Source organism: Ylistrum balloti, unplaced genomic scaffold (assembly GCF_031769215.1).
Source record: "Ylistrum balloti isolate Yb309-2 unplaced genomic scaffold, AGI_CSIRO_Ybal_v1 Utg369764, whole genome shotgun sequence".
In the NCBI taxonomy this organism is placed as follows: domain Eukaryota; kingdom Metazoa; phylum Mollusca; class Bivalvia; order Pectinida; family Pectinidae; genus Ylistrum; species Ylistrum balloti.
The window spans coordinates 885711-897620 of record NW_026781961.1 but is presented as its reverse complement, the minus strand read 5'-3'; the positions used below and the strand labels follow the sequence as shown (position 1 = coordinate 897620).

At 36.6% G+C, this 11910-nt stretch overlaps 1 protein-coding gene across 1 annotated transcript; it reads right to left on the bottom strand.

Annotated features, from left to right (window-relative positions):
• Positions 1-3145: 3145 nt before the first annotated feature.
• On the bottom strand, positions 3146-11690 carry LOC132543792 (ras-related protein Rab-39B-like). Its single transcript, XM_060207315.1, has 2 exons — positions 11386-11690; positions 3146-9473 (listed from the first exon to the last, which is right to left on the bottom strand). The coding sequence occupies exons 1-2, from the start codon at positions 11601-11603 to the stop codon at positions 9047-9049; spliced, it is 645 nt and encodes a 214-aa protein (XP_060063298.1). The 5' UTR covers positions 11604-11690; the 3' UTR covers positions 3146-9046.
• Positions 11691-11910: the final 220 nt, after the last annotated feature.

Sequence of the window (11910 nt, the reverse complement as noted above, 5' to 3'; positions counted from 1 at the left end):
AATCTTATGCATAAATTTCTAATTGACTGACTGTACTGTACATAAGGTCAAACATCCACATAATAGCACAGACTTCAATAGAGTGAAAATACCAAACACAGGAAATTTAAAAAAATATCTTTTTTTTTCTCGAAATTGGACGAAATTCAAAAAGATATACTAGGCACATGCCAAGTTTGTGTAAGTCCGTAGTACTACTTGCTTTACTAGATAAAATAATGAGAGTGAGAGCTAGGCCTAGTTAACTTGCAATAAATGCCATCACTGCAGTGACTGGTATTGGAGTCCTGGATTTTCTTGAGGGAATCCACTAAATTTTTCAGCACAAACTATTCTGACAAATATCTCATAGTAATGATTCATCCAAATTTTGAAAATGGTGTTCTGGACTCGTCTGAAAAAAAGATTCTACAAAAATTGGTACCATTGTGGTCATCAGATCTATCAACTCATTTTACTCGCCGAACTCGACCCTCTGGCGGTACGCATATATGTATGTTCTCACCGTTTTAGGTTGCAATTCACGCCCTGCTCCCTTAATTTTGATGTAGTCTTGGAAGACCCGAGACAACCTCTGATTTGTTATAGAACGGAGTTTCTTGGCCAATGAGCAACTCCAGTCTTCTGCAATGTAACGTTTGTGTCTTGTTTGTAAACTTGCGCCATCTGCAGGAACAGAATATAAAACTCGAACCGGAAATGGATATTTTCCGGAAATGGAAAATGATACTGTGCATCAGGTATGATATCGTTCATGATTTATTTGACGAATGTTTTTGAGTGTTTACAAACCACAAGAAAACGGCGACCAGTTCCGGTTTTGAGTATTATGAACTAGCCAAGTCAAACAAGATTGTACCGAAGACACACAAGTGTGCACCCTTAAACACAAATTTTAGAATCGGATGTACAGTAGTGCAAATTGCTAAGTTGAACTGCATCATACAGCTGTTTCGTCATTTAGGACTCTCAGTCAGTGACGCTAAAGGTCTTATTTTTTTTAAACCTATGAGACAAATCCTGAGAGATATCCATAGACATAGGTCCTGCGGGCGGAAACAACATAAGGTAACATAAGATAAGGTTGATCTCTGTTTCCATTGCCGTTTCCCCTCGACACAACGTACAATGAACTAGACCTTTCTGCTTATTGTACTGATCTCTCCCTATTACCTTGTGCTCTCTGTCAACCATTGCTGCTCCCTTCTATCCATCGTCCTGGTCTTCGTTCCCATTGTTTTGTTGTCTCTACCCATTGCAATAATCTTTGTTCCCATTGCATGTCTCTTCTAAATATTGTCATATTTTTTGTGCATTGTCCCCTCTACCCACTGTTATAATCTTTGTTCTCTCCCTATTGCATGTCTCTTCTAAATTTGTCATATTTTTTGTGCATTGTCCCATTGTTTTGTTGTCTCTACCCATTGCAATAATCTTTGTTTCCATTGCATGTCTCTTCTAAATATTGTCATATTTTTTGTGCATTGTCCCCTCTACCCACTGTTATAATCTCTGTTCCCATTGCATGTCTCTTCTAAATATTGTCATATTTTTTGTGCATTGTCCCCTCTACCCATTGTTATAATCTCTGTTCCCATTGCCTTCACCCCTTTACCTATTGCCCTTACCCCTATTCCCATATATTTACTTTCTATCCATTATCCAGATCTTCCTTTCCACTGCCTACAGTACTCTGTACCGATTCTTCTGATCTTGTTTCCATTGTGTTTTAGTCTCTACCACCTGTCCCAGACTTTGTTCCCATGGTCTTGTCCAATATATCAATTGTCATATTCCATTTCCTTCACCCCTCTTTTCATTTTACCTGTCTTTGTTCCAACTGTTCTACCACTTGTCCCAGTTTTTGTTCCCTTTGCCTTGTCCTTTCTACCTATTGTTCAGACCTTTGTTTCTATTGTCTATTTCTCTATCAATTCTACTGATTTTTGTTCCCATTGTTCTCTCTTCTCATTACACTGATGTCTGTTCCCATTGTTACATATTCTCTACCTATATGTATTGTCACAGTCATTGTTCCTATTGCCTTGTTCTCTACCCATTGTCTTAATCCCTTTTCCCATTGTTACATAATCTCTACCTATATGTATTGTCACAGTCATTGTTCCTATTGCCTTGTTCTCTACCCATTGTCTTAATCCCTTTTCCCATTGTTATGTATTCTCTACCTATATGTATTGTCACAGTCATTGTTCCTATTGCCTTGTTCTCTACCCTTTGTCTTAGTCCCTGTTCCCATTGCTTTCTCTCAACCCATTGTATCCATCTTTATTTCCATTGCATTGTAATCTCTGCCCATTGTTCTGATCTTTGTGCCCATTGCTTGTCTCCTCTATGCATTTACCTAATTTTTGTTACAATCATCCTGATCTTCGCTCCCTTTGTCTCATACTCTGTACCCATTGTCCTGATCTCAAACTCCCATTGTCTCATACTCTCTACCCATTGTCCTGATCTCTAACTCCCATTGTCTCATACTCTCTACCCATTGTCCTGATCTCTAACTCCCATTGTCTCATACTCTCTACCCATTGTCCTGATGTCTAACCTCATTGTCTCATACTCTCTACCATTGTCCTGATGTCCAACTCCCATTATCATACTCTCTACCCATTGTCCTGACCTCAAACTCCCATTATCATACTCTCTACCCATTGTCCTGATCTCTAAATCCCATTGTCTCATACTCTCTGTCCTTTGTCCTGATCTTTGCGTCCATTGCTTGTTTCCTCTATGCATTTACCTGATTTTTGTTACAATTGTCCTGATCTTTGCTCCCATTGTCTCATACTCTCTACCCATTGTCCTGATCTCTAACTCCCATTGTCTCATTCTCTCTACCCATTGTCCTGATGTCTAACTCCCATTGTCTCATTGTCCTGATCTCTAACTCCCATTGTCTCATTCTCTCTACCCATTGTCCTGATGTCTAACTCCCATTGTCTCGTACTCTCTGCCCATTGTCCTGATGTCTAACTCCCATTGTCTCATTGTCCTGATCCTTGTTCACATCACACCATACAGAATATGTATACTATCCATATATCTGTTCTAACTTCCAACTGTCGTATGACATTTGCCGGCCTATAACTCATTGTTAACTACAGAAATGAAACATATCTAACACTTCTTGTTCCAGGAATATTTTATTTGCACATTTGCATCACAAGGTAAATCAACACAGTACAACAATGGTGACAACATATGGTTGGTGGGATGTTATTCCATTTAGCCAATGACTAGCTTAGAAAACCAATGAGAGAAGACTATTAAAATACTTGTTCACTGGCAAATTTAATAAACCTCATGGTGATCCTAGTGAAGTTATAAAGCCGACAATAAATCTTCAGTTTGTCATTTCCTACCACCTGAACACTGTATAAATCAGATATAATGAGGACTTGATAAAGTGAGATTTGTTTTTAGAACCTAAATAAATCTAACTAACCAACAAGAGGTTTGTGAGGGATCTTGGTACCCACCATTGTTTGATCTTTATTTTTCTGTTAAAGTTGAATATTTTCCCTTCTTTACATTTCCTTTCTTTGCTCTTGATTATATGAAATATGAAAGTACCTCTGAGAAATAACTAAGATAATCTGGCATTGTTAAAATCCAAGATGTGCGCCTGTCAGCCATTTTGGTTTTCATTATTGGTAAAAAAAAATGCAAATGGGCACTGAGAAGGATCCATCCAGTTCTTCTCAAGGAATAAAAATTTTAAAATTCCATTAGTAAAATCCAAGATGGCCATATATCAGCCATTTTGTTCTTTTGATCAGTCCCAAAATCAAAAAGGAACAATAAAAGCCCAAATGAGAACCTTCATATAAAATGTGAGCAAGAATTGTTTGAGGACATACGATGGACATGGAGGAATCAAGAACACAGGGTGATATGGTGGTCTGAAAATATCAGTAACAAAAACCATGAATAACAATGATACTTTTAAAGAATGATGACTAGAAATTTCTGAAGAATCATATTACCAGGGCATATTTTGTGTAAAGCTGTATTTTCCAGGAAACCTTAACTAGGCCAAAGGGAGATAATCCTTGGAAAATTAAGAAAATTTCAAATATACATATGTCAACTAAAAATTTGGTTATTGAAGTATTTAGTTAAAGAAATCTTTGAATCTGAATATGATTACCCACACTTAATTATGCAAATCAAAAAACAAATTTCCTCACCTGGTATGCTGTACAACAATGACCTTTTCAAGCTTTAATTAGTACAAAATCTGGATTAGCCAGGACACTAACCTTCTCATTGATATAAAGGTATTATCTGGATTAACTTTTGAGGCAAGTTCCTGAATACTTCTACTAATATCTCCTCTCTGATTACAGTAACATGTTGGTAAGTCTGGGACCTCTGGTTATTCCACACACAGGTTACACAGCTTGTTCAAAAATAGGACCATCAGGATAAAATATGCTAAACACAGGGGTAGAAATATCACAACTTCTCTGATATATTTCAAGGTCATAAATAAAAACAAGCACATAGAAATTAAATATTTAAAATCAATATTGACATTTACTTAAACAATATGGCAGCATCAGTCTATATTGCACTTTCAGTGTTACTGTGTAAACAAAATTGTAAAATACTTATCATGGCGATGGGATTCAAAAATAATTTCCCAATTATTGGGATAAAAATAGACAATAAAGACAGTGTATAATTAAACAGAAACTCAAGCAAAAACAAATATATAACAATGTATATAAAGTTAACTGGATTAAAAAGGATGGCCTGAAGACATCAGATCACTTCAGTGTATCTGGTTGGATAAGTTGAAAGTTTGAACCTTACAGAATCAATAGGCACAGATTTTGACCAAGGTTAATTTAGGCACATGCTGATCCATGGGTCTGGCCAATCCAACCAAACATTCTACTCTTATGCAGAAAGTGTTCACAAACACATGCAAACTTAAGTTATCACAAAACACATGCAAACATAAGTTATCACAAAACACATGCAAACATAAGTTATCACAAAACACATGCAAACATAAGTTATCACAAAACACATGCAAACATAAGTTATCACAAAACACATGCACATGCAAACATAAGTTAAAAAATTTGGTACACGAAAATAAAAAAACATTACTTCATCAAGTATTTATGCTTAATCAATTATGTTTCACTGAAAACTTTTAAAAATCTCACTTTGACTCCTGTTTATTAAGCAGTTCATAGAGCAGTGTGAACTATTCCAGTATCATTTGATCTGATACATGCAGTGGTCTTAGAGGACCTAAAACACATTAACAACCAGTGGCCTAAAAAAGGTTCCATGTGTACAAGTTTATACACCAAACACACTGACCACCACTGGCCTAAAGGGTTCCATGTGTACAAGTTTATACACCAAGCACACTGACCACCACTGGCCTAAAGGGTTCCATGTGTACAAGTTTATACACCAAACACACTGACCACCAGTGGCCTAAAGGGTTCCATGTACACAAGTTCATACACCAAACACACTGACCACCACTGGCCTAAAGGGTTCCATGTGTACAAGTTTATACACCAAACACACTGACCACCAGTGGCCTAAAGGGTTCCATGTACACAAGTTCATACACCAAACACACTGACCACCACTGGCCTAAAGGGTTCCATGTATACGGGTTCATACAACTGATCATAATGATAAGAAATGATACCTCATCTCTGATCAAAGCTGTTATCACCACATACAGAGAAACATTTTGCCACAGTTTGACTCCCATTTTACCACGCTCACATCTCGCACAATAGAAAAGTATTTTCTGAAGTTGATATTCAGGCTGATATAAATAAATTTAATGTTTTTTTAGAAAGAATTTACCATAGGTAGAAAATAGTTTTACTTGTATACAGTAAAAATACAAACAAAACTTGAAATTCATGGCCTTCCAATAATCTACAGGTGTTAGCTGTTTAGGATACCGATTCTAGAGTGAGAATTATCACCCAGAACACCATCAGTATCATCAGACATATGGTTATCTCCTCAGAGGTCAGTGATTATCTCCTCAGGGGTCAGCAAGCAGTCATCAATAAAAAGTGGTGATTTTCAACATGTACTTTTAGCTTTTACAAAATGCTGTCAGTTTCAGATACAAGTCGAGTTCAATTTTCAAAAAATCTTCTTAAAAATAAATTATCAAATCATCAATAGACTCATAAACCAACAAATAAAAAACTGTTCGTTGAAGATTTAAGTAGGTGTACCAATATACCAAAAAAAATCAAGATTTCATTGTGAACATCCATTAACAAATTATTTTTCAGAATTCAGATGAATTGATTTACAAATCTTAAGTAATATATTATACAGAACTGAAGTAATGCATTGTACTGAACTATAGTAATATATCGTACTGAACTATAGTAATATATCGTACTGAACTTTAAGTAATGGTAGTATATTTCACAGAACTATCCTACTACCAGTAAATAACATAGGGAATGGTGAACTTAAACATTTAACAATAAATGTGTACATTTTATTCATGTGTACCTTACATATGTATAACACACACACACCATTACAAACGCTACCTCATTCAAGGTCATTTGCATTACCACTCATCAGTCTATATTCTCCCTATCTAATTTCAATCTCACACTTTTGGTCTTCAGAAAAACTGCAATTGCAAATAAATACTCAAACCTTGGTTATGAATCTTAAATTAGGACTTACATCCTCTAAAAAAAGTTAAGCATTACAGCACATCATCATCATCATCATCATCATCATCATCATCATCTTTTGGCATTACATTGTATAGGGAGGAGAACTAAAATAAGACATCTAAAACAAATATTAATCCGACCTCCTGACAGCCTGCTGTACACAGGTAGATATATATATATACTGAACGTCACCTGTGACAACCTATAACGTCCCAGGAATAGATGACCATGATATCCAATTTCAAATTTTTCTAATATTTTCTCAGGAATTTTTGTACATTTTGTACTTTCATCAAGCTACCAATTTTAACAGGATAATCCACCAAAGTTACAAAATTTCTGGTTGTTTGGTACCTTTTAAGACTAATTCAAGTGACTTTGAAAACTATTGTTCACATCAAATGATCTCTCCTGTGGTCAATTCGGAATAATCCCACCCAAATTGTCTAAATATAGTACACAAGGAAATCCAGAACTGAAACGCCACTGGATCATAGGTTTAATGCAGCGTGTTGGGTAAATACAGATGTGTGTATGCTGTTCAATAAAATTTCTGCTCGGATTACAATTTCATTGCTTCTATAGGCTTATTTTCTGGTAATTTCATGACTTACACAAATATTTCATTCTGTTTAGATTATAACAAGCAAACCTGTTATGACACAATCAGGGCTGCACCAATGTTTATAAATCAATCTAACTTGATCTATATAGAATTTCCACAAAGAAAATATATATTTATTTAAATGGTAAACTGATGTGTACCATTTCTATAACAACATAAGTGGATGATTTTGTACAATTTTCTTCAAAGGCATGTCATGGAATGCTAACCTTGGCAGAATATTCCTTTAAAGTTATATGACAAAATATCTTCATGGTTTTCAAAAAATGGACAATGAGAAAATTAAAGAGAACATGCCATATTTATACATCCATAGAAAAACAAGCCATGACTTTAGGGATCCTGTCACAGTATTCCAAGATGAAATTTATTTTCACACAGCATGGATTTCCCAAGATGGACAATTTTAAAAAAAGAAATCAAATGATACCTACACGTGGGGGATATTTCAATTTTAGAAGACATAACTCTGAACAGAGGTAACAAGAGTTTGTGATAAGATTAACTCTACAGCAAGACTGAAAGACTTAATAAAGCATGAAACAACATTAAATATTACACAGCACATCACAATTTAGAGTAGTCTCCCTTGGCCCATGGACTCACAACACTTTGAACCAGCCCTACAATAATTCCATTATAAACATTGATTATATACACATTACTGATAATTCAGGCATTTTAATAGACAGAGATGGGCCTTCACACAATTGGTAACTATTTTGATTATCGCTGTTGCTACATCAGGACCTAACAGGTATCATCTGCTCAAGTCAAAATCACTGTCACTACAGCAGAACCCTGGGCCTATAAGTATTGTATCTTCTAGTCAACATCAATTTAAAGCTCCAACTTCCTGAAGTTATTCTATGTTACCTCATTATTTTATCTCTTAAACTCCGGTTATTTATTTTGTCATAACAAAGATTAGATAATGAACAGTCTATATATTTACTGTTTACCGGTCCTTATCATGCGAGTATATATTGTTGTGTGGTTCACTGTAAAATTTCCCAGAAGAATTATCATTAAGTACCTCCTAACTAAACCCAAACCCAATTCTCACATCATACTCTGTACTGTTTCTTAACAAAGACATACAGCAGAGGTCACTTACTCACATCGTACTAAACAGCGGTATGTCAACTAAAGCCATGATAGTTTATATATCCCAGTATCAAGCTCTAAATAGCTGATGCAAGTCACTTCATCAATACTCCAGATTTCACAGATGAGTCAATACCAATGTTACACCAAATTGAATATCTCAGGTAAGTAAGTTCTGAGTCTCAATGTCATTTTGTTTCAAGGAAAAAAAGAAAAAAATCAATAAGTTTCCCTGCAATATTACCATTTTTTCTGGTGACAACAAATTCAGATATTTTTCTAGCTCAAATAATTAAATTGGTCATTTTTTCATCTGAACTTTACAGATTTAAGTTAACATCAACTTTTCTCCTAGAGAGGTTCCGGTAGAAAGGATGTAATGTAATTTTGTCACAGATATTCCAAGCACATTTTGAATGATATACAGCCAAAGCTTTGAATATTTCACAAAACATAACTATTTAGTCTTTTGCTTTGGGCTGATAACTACTCTTATGCCACAATGTTAAAACTTTTGTGTTCAGTAAACTATAGAGTTTGACCCTCATAGCTAATTACAACACCGAGTCCTCCACTGATACTAGTCATGTTGTTATCAACAGCAGCCTCCTCCCTCAGGCTCACCTTCCATCACATGGAATGATTCTTTGGGACGGGAGAATCCATTCTTCACACCATCCCATCCCTCCTCCACCTTAATGGAACCATCCTCCAACTTTTGGTGAATATCGCGGGCAAGAGACTGAAATGCCTCTTCAACATTGTGTCCTGAAAATGCTGATGTTTCAATGTAGCGGAGACTGTTAGACTCTGCATAGAGACGAGCCTCACGATGTGTGACCTGACGTTGGTCCTCCAAGTCAGCCTTCTGTCCTACAACCATATACACAGCCTCATATGGCTCTATATGGGCACGTGCTTCCTTAAGCCAGGAATCAACATTCTCGAAAGAACGTCGCTTGGTTAAGTCAAACACTATTAGAACACCAACAGAATTACGGTAGTAGGATCGTGTGATTGATCTGCAAAATACAGTAAGCATTTACAACATTTACAGAAAGGTATTTGAACATGTGACTGCTTACACAAATTTACAAATAGATGAAGTAAATATCTATATAAAATATAAACATTATAACAAAATAATTTTACTGATAATTGATTCTGATGCCAATTGTTTCCAGAAAATCTATCAAATATAATCTCAACATACATAATACAGGTTTATCAGTATGGGCTTCCTCAGACATATAAACACATTTGTTTCCCTGTCCAAGGCCAGATTATCACTTGATCTACAATAACTGCTGCAATGCAATCATTTAATAATTTAACTAAGGCATAGATAATGGGTTTAAGCAATTTAGAAAATTACATATAGAATATATAACTTTTACTTGAACTTATAGGAATCCAATTTTGCTGTCTTTTTGACCACCTGTGTGCGCACCAATGAGTGGTATACATGTATATAACATACCAATACCCCAGATATCTGAGGGTGAGAAACTATAGTCCAACACTGGATTACCAACATCCTGGACCACCAGACTAGTACTGGATTATCTAATCTGGGCAACTACACCAGCACTGGATTACCATCAGCTTGGACCACTGTACCAACACTGGACTATCTACAATTTAGATCACCGGTCCAGCACTAGATTATCTACAGCCCTGACCACTGGATGACCATCAGTCTGAACCAAAGCTCGAACACTGGATTATCTACAGACTGGACCACTGGACCAAAACTGGATTACCATCAGCCTGATCCAATGGTTGAACACTGGATTATATACAGACTGGACCACTAGTGAAGCAATGGATTATCTTCAGACTGGATTACTGGTCAAACACTGAATCACTGGTCCTGTACTGAATTACCTACAAACTGGATCTTTTTTCCAGCACTGGATTATCTATAGACAGAATCACTAGCTGTAGTCTAGCACAGGTTTGTCTACAGACTGGATCACTGACCCAGTTCTGGATTATCTATAGACAGAATCACTAGCTGTAGTCCAGCACAGGTTTGTCTACAGACTGGATCACTGGCCCACCACTGGATCACTGACCCAGTACTGGATTATTAGACAGGATCGTTGATCCAGCACTGGATTATCTATAGACAGAATCACTAGCTGTAGTCCAGCACAGGTTTGTCTACAGACTGGATCACTGGCCCACCACTGGATCACTGACCCAGTACTGGATTATTAGACAGGATCGTTGATCCAGCACTGGATTATCTATAGACAGAATCACTAGCTGTAGTCCAGCACAGGTTTGTCTACAGACTGGATCACTGACCCAGTTCTGGATTATCTATAGACAGAATCACTAGCTGTAGTCTAGCACAGGTTTGTCTACAGACTGGATCACTGACCCACCACTGGATCACTGACCCAGTTCTGGATTATCTATAGACAGAATCACTAGCTGTAGTCCAGCACAGGTTTGTCTACAGACTGGATCACTGGTCCAACACTGAATCACTGGCCCAGGACTGGATTACCTAAAGCTTCAGTCTAGATCCAGACTTGTCCAGTATGGATTAAATACAGTCTCGTCATCTCTTTATTATAATTAAATGTTTTGCTCGTTAGATACTGTTAGAAGACGATTATTAACATTATTGAAAATCGATCACGACAACTTTTGAATACAGATGTATTATGTTCATTGTGTCTTAGAAAAACGTTATTCCATGGTATATATTTAATCTTTACATTATAAATTGTTAATCTCAACCGATTTCTGAATCGGGACTGAAATCACAGACACGTGATCATGTAATAAATGTCGGACTTAAAGCCCACTCATACATCGATATCGTGGTTTAGGCAGGGGCCATCTTGAATAAATTACTCTGGGTTTGAATGAATATCGAGGGTAATGCTCGCCCTTATCCAGGTGATTTTAAATGCGTACCTGAACCTCTCCTGGCCAGCCGTGTCCCAGAGCTGTAGTTTTACCCGAACACCCTGCTGTACCTCCAGCAGACGTGCGTAGAAGTCAACACCTACTGTGGGGTCGCACACCTCGGAGAATTTACCATCTGTGAAATATTTCAGCAATGACGATTTTCCAACAGTACTGTCACCTATCAGGATCAGTCTAAACTGATAGTCGAAAATTGGCTCCACCATTTTTTCTTCCAATACTGTTGTGCATATCAGATTATGTCTTAGTTTATCTTACTGCGTTTGACATTCTCCATCAGACATGTGTTTCGTCTTCGCTTCCTGTTTTGATCTTGTGGTTACGTTGATATGTTACAACTGTTTTAATTGGCCGACCGTACAACTGATACAATAATTCTAGCCAATGACAGAGTCCATAGCAATTGTTCATTTCTCTACAGGCTAAAGCAATATAATTATTTATCATTTTTCGTGAAAGATATTCTTATTCCAGTTAAAGTTCATATTTTCACTTTGACAGAATAAAGGGGTA